This window comes from Aplysia californica, unplaced genomic scaffold (genome assembly GCF_000002075.1).
Source record: "Aplysia californica isolate F4 #8 unplaced genomic scaffold, AplCal3.0 scaffold00507, whole genome shotgun sequence".
NCBI classification, from domain to species: Eukaryota; Metazoa; Mollusca; class Gastropoda; order Aplysiida; family Aplysiidae; genus Aplysia; species Aplysia californica.
This window is the reverse complement of record NW_004797777.1, coordinates 468931-482135: the sequence shown is the minus strand read 5'-3', so window position 1 is coordinate 482135 and position 13205 is coordinate 468931. Positions and strand designations below refer to the sequence as shown.

Here is a 13205-nt window from a genome sequence, read left to right as displayed (position 1 = left end):
ACACACACACACACACACACACACATACACACATACACACACACACGACGAGTGATGTATAAAGCAGGCAGATAATCGGAAAAGCGGTCGGTGACTTATGTAACGAGAGGTATCAGACAGATGCAGCGAGAGCCGGGAAGTAAAAACATGGAGGATGTGGGTCGCTCTCTCTCTCTCTCTCTCTCTCTCTCTCTCTCTCTCTCTCTCTCTCTCTCTCTCTCTCTCTCTCTCTCTCTCTCTCTCTCTCTCTCTTCTGTGCAGCACCCCTGTTTCTGTGTTGTTTGAGTTGAAGTTGAAGTTTAGGTGTTGTTCGTGGCTGGGGTTTTTAAAATTTATTTTGGAAGGTGTTGTAGATCTAGTTTGTTTTGATGAATTTAGCGAAATATGTCGTTTATGGTGTTTTCAATATGGATCTGTGTTTCTGTTGGGGTGCTATCCGACCTCTTTACGAGCTAGATGGTGTCTGCTGAGTGTCTTCCTAAATACTGCTAACTTTAAAATCTTTGAAGGTGGGAGTCTTTTTTTAAGTTTTAGTGAGAGTTTTACGGCACTGGCAACACAATAAGGTCATTAAAGTGCCGAAGATTAGAGGTGTTGTAAGAGAGTAACAAACACAAAAAAGAAGAAGGCGAGATAAGGACGATAGATGTTTGATAGGAAAGAAATAGCAAAACACACCAGAGCACCCGCCAACCACCCACTGATGGGTGTCTGCGTCTCGCTGTTTATGTTGGAGATGTGGTTCATGAAATTTCGTGAAAAAATGTCTTTTGTTTTCTCTAAGGCACCTGCGTGTCTCATTTCGAGCTTTTTGGTAGTATGCAATTTTCAGTCTTGTCTGTGGCTCTGTTGTCGACAGTGAGACAGCCTCAGAACATTTGTGGGGATGTATCCCCCCAGTGTATGTCTTAGCTGTAGCACATCTCTGGTCTTGATGAAGAGATTTAGATCTATAATTCTTTTCTGCACGTTCATGCAGGAGATGTTGAAGTAAATACTCGCTAGAAGCTTTCAGGGAGGAGGGAGGGAGGGTGGGTGCTGTTGTTAAGTTCCGTTTACTTTATTGGGATGGGTTTTTTCGGCTCGGCGGCCGCACCCACTCTCACGTGCTAAGACATAATATTATGAACGTTGGAAGGGTCAGTAGTATTTTTAAAGTTTCCACGAGCGTTTTGTTGAACTCCGCCACCAATCCCACGACGCCCAGAGCTGTGCCAGCGCTGCTCCGGAGTTATATTCTCCATGAGAGTATAATTAACCCTCCCATCAAGATTGACCCATGGACAGACTGAAGAGGTTTCAACTCCCAACGATGGATTGAGTGGCAAAGGTTGTGCTACCCTCCTATAAAAGAGGAGAACGTGGTCCAAAGAGGTGTATAAGCAAGGGACAGTCCGCATGCTCATCTCGTCTAAACTAAACCACCAGGTAAGTACATGTAGTTTCTCTCTACATTGGTTGCACTTTCCAGTCAACAAAACGCCTACACTATGAGATTGGGGACTTCAGTTTTGCTGAAAATGAGGTCAGAAGATGGAAAGGAAGATAAAAGGAGGGAGTAAGAAGGAAAGAGACGAAGATGATATACGAAAAAAGATGTTGCACAGAGATTCCAGGAGATTAGGGTTCGTGTGCCACATCTCGTCATCGGAGGGGGATTTCATTTCCTGCAGACGGAACTGAGGTCCTATTTGTATAAATAAGGCCCCGGCCCACGGATTACGAAGGGCAGGTTTTCTTTGCATGTTGAAAAATGTTCAATAAACCAGTAACATGGTTAGAGCATAGCACCATTAACAAACCAAGCAAATGATTCCATCTTTCTATCAGAACATGGTGTTCTTCTCTGTAGACTAAAAAGGGTGCTTGAATAGAGAAAGAAGTGACTGGATCAATCACTTTCTAAAATTTATCAGTCAAAGGGATCAAGAACAAAACTATGTTGGTAAAAGAAAATACATGCACACAAACAAAAACAACTAACAGTTTCCCCAACAGAAGTAACAAAACGAATTTTTGTATTCCTTTAGTTTTATTTCAAAATTATTATTTACAAACACAACTACTGTAAACCACACAAGACATGAGATGGCAAAAAATGAGAGACTCAAACACTGTATCAAACAGAAACCTTCCAAACAAACAGTGTCACAGTGAGATGTGTCTGAATGATGACAAAGCTCCTTGACCTCTCAGACATACTAGCACTGGAGCCTGACACTGACAGAATCTATAAACTGAACTCCCAGTCTGGAAATAAAAATTAGACATGCACTGGCTTCTGCATTTCTTTCAAAGTAAAAGTATGTTTTTGACTTTTAACATTAAAGCATATAATAATTCTTATGTTGTTTGAAAAAGAATTGCAGAACTGGAATGCCCCACAGGTAGGTCCTTCTTCTTTTCTTTCTCTTTGCTGTACCTGTACGCATACCTTATTTTAATCCCGCACTAAATTATCGTGACTGTGTCAATGTGCTTCTCCCTAGACAAATTCAAATGCTTTTCACAACAGAGCATTCACCAATTACAAATTCAGAACAAATAAGTATCCACACACACAAGCCAGCACATTTGCTATTACCCCTAACATGTTCACGGCAACAAAGCATTCACACATTCGTCTTCACCTATGATGCATCCACCAACAACACATTCAAGACCACTAATCGTTTACAAACTCACTTCACCGTCACGCATTCATTCTCCTGTAGCACATACATGACCACTAATTATTCACACATTTGCTATCACCCACAATGCATTCACCACAACTAAGTATTAACACATTTGTCATCATCTATGAAGCGATCCCCCACAACACATTCATACCCCTCGAGGCAGTGCCACTGACTGAAGTGTCTTTAGGCCATTCCCAAAGGGGGGACATTTCTTGTTCATGCACAGTTGAATTGTAAATGGGCTGATTCATGTCACGCTCACAACTGTGCCTGATCTACAACAGGGAACTGCTGCTTTTTCTTTGTTGATCCTTACTATTGTCATTTTCCTCTACTTCTTTTGTATGTTTGTCACTCTCTTGTGACCTGCTATTTTGGGGTGCCTTGATAGTCGAAGCAGACCTTGTGCTGTTGAAGCTAGAGAGGTGAGCAGTCTAAGTCTGATTCCCTGTAAAGACTTCTCTGTTGACACCCACCCCTTGGCGCTCATATGACTTCATGCAGTTGCCAGCGCCGTAAAACCCTCTACTATAAAAAAAAACCCACACATTCATGACGAACGACAAGTAATTATTTACAAACTCACTACACCCATTCACTCTCCTGTAACACACACATGAACACTAATCATTTATACATTTGCTACCAATCCTTGCCCATTCACACACGTTGTAAGTTGTAACACTCTCAACTCTCATCATACGCCACTGGATCGAGGCTCAACCCGTCTTCTTTCCGCTTGGCCTTGGCCCGCGTCACCGCCTCCCTAAACAGCCGCAGGTAGAGGTGTATGGCCGCCGGCGTGTCGTCGTTGCCGGGGACGTGGTAGGTGAGGTCGCTGTTGTCGCAGTTCGAGTCGACAACCCCGATGGAGGGGATGAGCAGCTTGGAGGACTCCACGATGCCCAGGTGCATCTCAAACACCGTGTCCTGCGTGCCCAGGAACACGCACAGCTCCGGGTAGATCGGCAGCGTGCTGAAAATGCTGGACGCGTTGGTGAAGATACCTGAAAGGATAAGACAATAGAGGGGCAGAAATTATGTTTACGGTCTAGCAGGAGGCATGTAGCTAAATTGGCCTGACTCGGGAATCTTTTTGATACATACATGAATTTCACAATGCATGCGTTTTAAATACACAGAATATACATGTAAAAGAAAAAAATTTGGGACCTGAAAATCTGTTTGCTATAATATGCACGTGTGCTACGACCAAATAATCTTTGGATTTTTGGAGAGACCTTTAGCAAGAGGGAAAAAAAGACATTGAAGATATTCTAATTATTGTATACATGATGTCGTGCTCTAATCATGTAATTATTTTTTAATTTGAAATTCAACTTGTGAAACAAAAATGTTCTGATTTAAAAGACAAAACAAGACACAAATGTTAGTTTATGCTGCTTTTTTAACACTATTTATAGTGTAAGCTATTTCATGACTTTTTAAATTGAGGACCCACAGATCAACCAGGGCAACGGATACAGAAGAAAAAAAAGATTTCCTCCATTACTTCCCAACTACATCGTCAGAACACAACATCGTTGAAAGTGACAGTACAGGAGGAGCAAGGAGGACACACAGCTTGTTGGGGAACTAAGTTCAGTGGTCGCGTGCAAAGATCACAGTCAATAATACAACAAACAAACCTTCAAATTAAATTTTTTTTTTATCATGAAAAAGGTCAGAGAGAAACCTCAACACAAGAACATTTCAGTCACCGAGGTTTCTTGTCTTTCTCAAACTACAAGGCCTCTTACAGCTCTAACAGTTTAACCTAAATCAGAGTATGTAGCTATATGGTTGGGTGTGTAAGTGCTCGAGTAAAAAACCTCAGAGTATTCAGGCACTTACTCAAGTAAGGGCTAGTACTCAGGTAATTACTCAAGTAAGGAAGAAACCTAGATGTTTCAATTTTCATTGTTTTTGTTTGCTGCTGCATTGTATAGTATTTTTTTTTCTTTTTCTCATTTTGGGGGGGGGGGGAGGGGGGCACAATTCAAGTCATCTAAGTAATTTTTTTATATTTTGTTCGCTGGTTTCTATTATCTATTTCTGGTTGTCGAATTTTGCTTTTCAAAAGGCTTTTTAATGGCTGCATCGATCGACATGCGGTTTTCGCCAAAAGATTCTTTAAAATATTCTCCAGATCGTGACGTTCTTCGTTCTTTCAGTTTTGAGACTGTTTTGCTGCAAAAAGCTAATTTTTTAAAATATCGCCAATCTCTTTTGTAGGCCGACGCTTCTGTCTTTGTAATTTTAGAAAATCTAACAAGTTTGTTTATTTCAAGTCGTACTTCCGTTCGAAACTATCATGCATTGTCGCGCAATACTGAGCACTATTTTAAGTGTGTGACCCGTGTAGATCTAGCCTCTGTTTTCTTTTTTTACTTGGTGCTAAATTCGACTGTGACCCTTTCGTTTGATGCCCATCATCTCTTTTTCTGGACTCCTTTATGAAATTCTTTTTCTTGTTACATGGAACAAAGTCGACAGGTCTTAGATTAGAATCTACATCTAGATGATACTAGATCTAGATAGCGCCTGACCATGCAGAACAAAAAACGATGTTCTGAAGTTGGAACCCCTCGCGCTCGCAAAGGTCGAAGTAGTAGGACAATGACTTTCAGTTGATGTTAATGTACCGATTATCCCTTTCATCGAAAGGGGGCCAAGCTAGTTAATTACTAATTATGAAAGGACAGGTGAGGATGGCAAAATATATTTTTGAGCATTAGCAAATAAAACATCGAGTCTGAGGTCAGGAATTTTCTGTATTCTCTTCCTCTATAGGGTAAAAGGTCAAGGGGAAGACTGCGTAGAACCTGGAGAAGAATCACAAAAACTGATGTACAGAAAAGTGGGAAGACATGGAATAACATCAAGAGGGTAACCCAAAATAGAGAAGGTTGGAAAGTGTCCCGGCCTATACCCTGGTGCAGGGTGAAAAAGGCACTGATGATGATTAGCAAATATAACATTGAGTCTATGGTCAGGAATCTTCTGTATTTTATTCCTCTGTGGACTCACCTCTCTTCCACGGGCGGCAGTGCGAGTACTCCCCCACCTCCTGCGCCATGCGCTCCACCCACGGCAGCGTCTGCTGGTTACGAGACAGGAAGAGCACCATCCCGCCGCGGTACACGATGTGGGCGCACACGTCCAGCGCGTGCTGGAGAAGCGGCAGAGTTTGCTCAAGGTCGATGATGTCTGTGCCCTGGCGCTCGCCGAAGATATACGGACTCATGGACTCGTGGCGGAGTCCAGAATTGTGACCCAAGTGAACCCTTGCCTGAGGGGAGAGGGTGAAAAAAAAGAACTCAGGACATTTGTGACTTTGCACACATAGAGGACAAAAGGTCGACGGTGTAATGTTCTAAACTTGTAACTTGGATTTTTGGACCACTTTTGTACACCAATTTCAGGAAAAAAGATCACTTTTTACTCTGCTTCCTTCACAATCTAAAAGAATCACGTTTTTAAATCACGATTTCAAGCAATGGATCACTATTTACTCAGCTTTCGTGATCCAGCTGTCTGAATTTCTACTCCTCAACGGTTCGCTAGGGACCACTAGGTGTAGGTTTGTCTGAACTGTTTTCTGTCTCTGTAAAATGCATTCAAGATGTCTGGGTTTGATGGCAGTAACTGTATTTTAAAAATTGTCCTGTTTAGGGCTGTCTCACAGGAAGTATCTGGCAGCAAAGCTTAAGAAGTGTAGCCACACAGATTGCCATCTGAAGAGTGATCATCCTTTATCTCCTCCAAAAGGTGAATGTTTAATAGCATAAAAATGGCTTGTTTGCAGGCCGAACTTTAGGATTGTAAAGCCTTGCTTATACAGTATTCTAAATGCTCTCCGCTTTTTATTGGAGACATTTTTTAATTCAAAGGATCATGCTTTCAGACAAGCCTGCACTCTGTTGAAAGGGGAGCAAAACTGACAACAAAACTCTACACAACTCACCTCAAATAAATCTCTGACTGTGACAAGATTTTTTAGCCCAAAATAGTCGTCGTGTTGCAGAGCAGTGTCTGCTACAGACTCAGTCTCTTCCCCTCTCATGGGAGTTGGTGCCTCCACCTCTGAGAGAAATGAACAGAAAATTAAAGTAATACATAATTAAGGCACAAAAACCAGAAGGTTTCATTCCAGGTCAAAGCTGTAGAGTTATTTTAAAGAGTGCTTCGGGGGGGGTAGGGGTGTGTGACTGAAAACTTTAATGTATATAACAGAAATGTACCTACCACCAACTTTAATCTCCATCAGAAATTTGAGAAATGTACCTACCACCAACTTAAATCTCCAACAGAAGTATACCTACCACTAAACTACCCACATCACTGCAAACCAGTGCAACAGACCTTGAAAATGACAAAATCCAAGAGCTATCAGTATCAGTGTGAACCTCTTGCATACAACAAGAAAAAGACCTGCATGGTATCTGCAGGCAGGGAGCGGAGTCTTAACAGGCAGGTGTCACTGGCTCAGTGATGTCTAGTTTGGAAAATCATGAGACTTGGAATATTTCTTTTGATACTACCCTCTCAAAAAGTTTCAATGTTTTCAGTGGCAAAAGTGAAGCGTAATACGGGGTGCCGATTGCAAATGGGATCGGGTCAGGTCGGGTCGGGTCGCTTTTGCTTTTAAGGCGACGAGTCGGGCGTGTCGGCTTGCGCCACGATAGCCGTTTTCCGTCCTTAATCTGGCCAGAAAACGGCCCCGACCAGACCCAATCCCCTATGCCCAAAGGGTACCACATTTAACCCTATCCCCTCCAGTGGGCACATTAACAACAATCACACCCAGTGATTTCATGTTGAACAAGAGTAGCACCAATCCGACAGTAACTCCCGACCTGCATAGGTCAAGTAAATTCCAAATGGGGTGTTCAAGCTTCCTTTAGCCTTTAGTTTCCCTTTTCTGCAAAATTTGAGTCTTTCTGCTCAGCTTGAGAACTCAGTTTTTTTTTTAATATTGAGATCTTTCAGTGTCAATTTCTTTTCAAAATCTTACATCGAATATCAGTCCTACAACGAGGGCTCTTGTGCTCTAGAAGTAGGTTTTCGCCTCTCATTCCAAAGGTCTTGGATTCGAAACCCCAGACGGAATAGAAGAAAAAATTTCCTCCTTTCACCTCTTTTCCTGTTCTCTACTCAAGTTCAATCATCTGCTTTCATCTCCATTCCACCACCCCACCACCCCCTTGCAAATTAAAAAAAAATGCAAAAAAGAAAAAGAGTCCTACATCAACGATAGAAAAAAAACCCACAAAAAAATTACCTTGTTGGTTGCACACTAACTTGCTGCCTGAAAACCTTGCAACTTGTTCCAAATTGACTTTTGCTCTCGATAAAGCTGTCTTGTGCAAAGAACAACCTGAAAGAAGAAAAACAAGACGATTTTGAAACAAATGGCCAAAGTTTCAGAGATATAGATTGCTAAGATTACCACCACTTTTTTGCCAAAAAGTTTTAGGCAGTGAAGAAAAAAGACAGGGTGGTGGTGAGGGGGAGTGGAAGGTGGCACTTTGCACTGGTGTTAATTGGCTACAAGTGGGTCTCTTGGGGCCAAAATCAGATTTATTTTACTAGACCACCCGTCTGGGCCCGTGATTACTACGCACGCCTAGCCTAACTACACATTCATAGTTCTCTACGTGAGGACAAAACGTAGTTCCGCGGGCGACTTCGCGCACAGCGGAAGCCAGCGGCGAGGCGAGGTGAACGAGAGGCGGTGGTTGAGGGTGGGTAGGGGATTTAACTATTTAACTTCGGAGTGCTTATTGGCCCACAGGGGCATATAATGATATATATGATTTCCCCTAGAACATTTCTTATTTGCCCACAAAATTGCGAGTTTTCTCCCCTGTATCTGGTCTCTCCCCCCCCCCCCCCCCCCCCCCACAATCCACAAAGTCCGTCAATCATATATTTTTAATTGAGAATGTATAGTTTTCCAATCTAATGTTAAAAATAAAAAGATTAACAATAGAGTCTAAGAAGCTACCCATCTTCATCTTGTTATCCAACACAGTATACATAGAGTAAACAAAGAAATAACTCAATTATACCGTAATATATTGTTTGACGAAAGAAGCAAGCTCACATCCGGAGAACCTAAATTCTAAATGAAATACTGTTCGCAGATGATCAAAGTCTACTGCATAACAATAACAATGAACTGCAGGAACATGCTGACAAACAATCAAATCTGTAGAAATGTGTGTCAGATGGAATGCCTCAGGAAAACATTAACAAAAAGGGATAAAGTGAGAAAAAATAAAAGAGAACAAGTTGGGACTACACCATGTATGAAATACATTGAAAAAAGAATGCATTAAATGGCCCATGTGGGCCAATAAGCCCCAGCTTATTTGCCATGTGGGCCAATAAGAGCAGCCATTTAACTTTGGTGGAGCACCGTGTGTGTGTGTGTCAAGTGTGTGTGTAGGGGGGGGGGGGGGGGCAGTTAGCCCCCCTGGAAACAATAATAAAGAAAACACACAAGTGCAAAAACATGAGCGGACAATCGTGTTTTTACATTAATTAACATAACAGCGGGGGGTTTCAGAGGTACACACACACATAAGGCTTCCCACACATAAACAGTAACATGAGTGGACCATGGAGCTAAGAGGACAATCAGGGTAGATCTAATTGGAGTTGGAACAGGCCAAGCCTTGCTTTGCAGCACTCGCCAAGTCGCGAACAGGGCCGAGGGGGTTGCAATTATGCAAATGAGCTTTCATGCGCATCTCTTGCCATTGTACTTTGCCGGACCAGGAGTAGGCAAAGGCCTAGTCTAGCAGAGTCACGAGCAAATAAGAATAGTGGACCACGTGATTAAATTGACCAATTAGCCTCAAGGTGTCAGGGTCGTGGGTCAAAGGGCATGGTGGCACGATCGTGATGACTGAAAAACTCGATAAGAGAAGTCAGTCAGTTGTTGGCAGTCGAAGGATGAGGACGTAGAAAACTGATAAACTGAGTAGGAGAGAAAGTGGCGCTTTTTTGGTAGTTCCCACCCCGAAATTGTTATTCGGCGGTTTTGGCCTCAAGAAAGGGGGGTTTCAAGGGAGCTTGCCCCCCTGTCCTAATAAAAATGTGGTGGGGGGTTTCAGGGGGGCATGCCCCCCTGAATTTTACCATAATTTGATGTTTTGCAGTTGTTAGGTTTGATATCTTAGCTCGCATCAAACGTACAGATCTCGATGTAGGTCAGGTTCAAAATATAAGGGGGGTGGGAACTACCAAAAAAGCATCAAGAAAGTAACATGGAGCTAACGAGAGCACACTACACCGGCTTCTGATTGGTTAAAATATTATATAAATGAAACGACGTCACGAGGACGATAGTCACACACAAACAACCCTAATTCCTTATTTCGATAATTAATTTGTTGAAAGTGGGCTATAGAATGAAAGTGAAAGTCAAAACAACTGAACTTTCTCAGTCAGAACTTGACCTGAATGACGAACGACCAAAATCAAGGGGGTGGAAAGATTGTCATCAAGTGCTTGCCTGAACAATGGCACTACTCAAAATATAATTGAGAGCTACCAACACCTTTGCATACTAACTCTTCACTTGAAATTATATTCAAGCTTTCAATACTTACATGACTTAACCGACTGGCATGCCCTCCACCGAATCATTCTGCTGTAGAGCGACATTTTGATAGAATTGGAAGGGAAGCTACTCTGTTTATTTATATTTCATACCCTGTTAGTTGTTGTGCGTTCCATGCGCACAGAGCGCAATATAATATTTAGCTAGAAAACCTCTCCATTACTACCAACGACAATCACATATTAGATCTATTATGATGATGACAGTTTTTGAGGTCAAATGACCTTATATTATTTTGTAGACTGCAGTAATCCTGTTGTACGTAGTTCTAACAGAGACTAAGACGAAAATTCTTTTGGTGAATATCGTCGAAAATAAAACGCTTAAAATTATTGCGTATGGTGTCAGAGATGTTAATTTCGGTTATGCTCTTGCTTTCGTAAGCAGGAGACCCGAGTTCGAGTCCCAAGAAGAGTAAATTTTCATTTTTGAAGCTTGGTATTTCTGTCAGTATATTGTATTCCTCTTAGCCCGGTTGGCCCTAACATTTTATCAGTGTCGGAAGCCCATCTTCTCATTGATATTATCTACCTAATAATTGTGTCAATGGCAAATTATGGCGGTAATAGTATAAATAATAGCAGGCTCCGAAAAGGACCTTCAAATGCTTCTAGATACTGTTGTAAAAGAAAGGGAACATAAAGGATTACTGTTGAATGTAAAGAACACAGAATGCATGGTAATATCCAAAAAAGCAGCAAATCCTAGTTGTAATCTCATTAGCAAAGGTGAAAAGATCAAACAAGTCCAACAGTTTAAATATCTAGGATATATATGATAACATCTGATGCCAAATCTTCCACAGAAATAAAAAGGAGAACTGCAATGGCTAAGGCTAGTTTCAATAAAATGAGCCCAATCCTGAAAAATAGAAACATATTATCAATGAACACCAAAATGAAAGACCTGAAATGCTATGTTTGGTCAACCCTTCTATATGGCTGTGAATGCTGGACAATCACTAAAGACAGTGAAAATAAAATAGAGGCAACAGAAATGTGGTTTCTTAGGAGACTGCTAAGAGTATCGTGGAAGGAAAAAAATCAAATGAGGTAGTGCTTGATGAAGCCCACGTGGGACGCTCAATGTTAAAAACAATCAGGAAACGACAAATGCAGTTTTTGGGACACCCGAATAGACATAAGGGTCTTGAACATCTAGCTCTCACTGGCAAAATTGAAGGCAAGCGAGGCAGGGGTAGGCCCAGAACAACATACTTAGGGAACCTAAACAAAATTAAATGGGTAACAGGGAAAAATCAGGGAAACGTAGCTTTTCTGAGAGCATCCGAGCAAAGGAATGAATGGAAAAATTATGATCCCCGATGTCTGTCGCAGACCTGGCACTGGATGATGATGATGAAAATTCGGATAAAACAAATTCGAATTTAATGAAAAAAGTCTGATAACCCTTTTTCTAAATCATTAAAATCAAACAAGAATAACTTGGATTAAACGATGTGTACATGAGCAAACATGGATTCAACGGAACAGAAAGCTGTTAATTGTTGGGCGAACAGCCCCTGCTGTTGGGGCTAATTAATTATTCGCGCATTTTTCTCCCGTAATGAAATATTTCAAAACTCTATTCCAAGAGTCAATCACGCATGCACTGTGGATTACACCCTGAGTCTATTGTGTAGACCTATATATATCAAATGCGACCAATTGCAGAGGCCTTCTTCAACACTAGCATGCAGCACGTGCGTCGTTGACACATACGCGTAAAACATGACGTGTCTTAGCACATCGTGCAGGGTCGAGAGAGGTCGGAAGGCCAGTTCACATAATTATGTAGTTGCACTAGCATGAGTCTATAAAGGTAAAGGGTGAGGGGCCTATGGCACAATTAAGCCCTCAGGGCGTGGAATGTCAACAGAGATGCAGGTGATCACAATCACCATGCGTGTTAAAGTGTGCATGTGTGTGTTTGTTTGTTCCATGGCCATGGAGTGGGTAGGCCTATATGCGTAAGTGTGCGTGAGAGCAGAGGGAGAAAAGAGAAATGGAGAGAGAGAGAGAGAAAGAGAGAGAGAGAGAGAGAGAGAGAGAGAGAGAAAGAGAGAAAGCCTAGGTCAAGGGGGAACCGTTGTTAATTCAAGTCAAATATTACTTTTTTCAAACATCAATAACTCAATAACTATTGATTTGCAGCACAAATGAAGCATGCAAAATACTACTAGAAAAAAGTATATAAAATGAGTACAAAACCTAATTAAAATTGGGTAATTTTGATTATAGGCACGTACGTGCGTTGTTCAAGATGACTTGCGAGTTTACAGTACTCTTTTGATGTTATAATTAAAATTTAGTGTTTTTGTTTCCTAGAGTGCGCTCAAGCAACGTTAACGTAATGATATTGACTTGCCAAGTTGAAATGGTAATAATATTATGGTGAAAACTTTCTAATTTAGATGACAAGATATTTGATAAGCTGAAAGAGCTGCTGAAAGTAAGCTTTCATCTAATCATGGCTTGATCATTTAGTTAGAAAGCAAGTTTACCCAAATACTGTAATAAATAATTGATGTTATTGCTATTGTTGCTGTCGCTATTGTGAAAAATATCTGGCATGAACAATTCACTTCCGGTCACTCTCACTCTGCTTATCGCGAAGGGGTTTCCCCTTGTTTGTGTGTATACTGACGGGATTTTACTACTGTTTTATTTGTTTTAACTCTTATAGCAGACCGTTTCAAAATGCCAAAGGCTGGAGAAGAAGGCTACTACCCTTTCTGCCCCGACGAATCGAAGTATGAAAAGCTGGCTAAGATTGGACAAGGCACTTTTGGGTGAGTTGTTTACCCATTTTCGATAACTTGGGCAAAGACTTGGGTTGTTTTTTGTCACATGTGATTAAACGTCGTAGAGTAATCGTACCGGTTCGGGCAG

General features: G+C 41.5%; 1 protein-coding gene across 1 annotated transcript; it reads right to left on the bottom strand.

Moving 5' to 3' along the window:
• Nucleotides 1-3308: 3308 nt before the first annotated feature.
• Nucleotides 3309-10374, bottom strand: LOC101851289 (28S ribosomal protein S2, mitochondrial). The gene is made up of 5 exons (XM_005106024.3): nucleotides 10304-10374; nucleotides 7966-8061; nucleotides 6649-6767; nucleotides 5712-5973; nucleotides 3309-3688 (listed from the first exon to the last, which is right to left on the bottom strand). The coding sequence occupies exons 1-5, from the start codon at nucleotides 10356-10358 to the stop codon at nucleotides 3369-3371; spliced, it is 852 nt and encodes a 283-aa protein (XP_005106081.3). The 5' UTR covers nucleotides 10359-10374; the 3' UTR covers nucleotides 3309-3368.
• Nucleotides 10375-13205: the final 2831 nt, after the last annotated feature.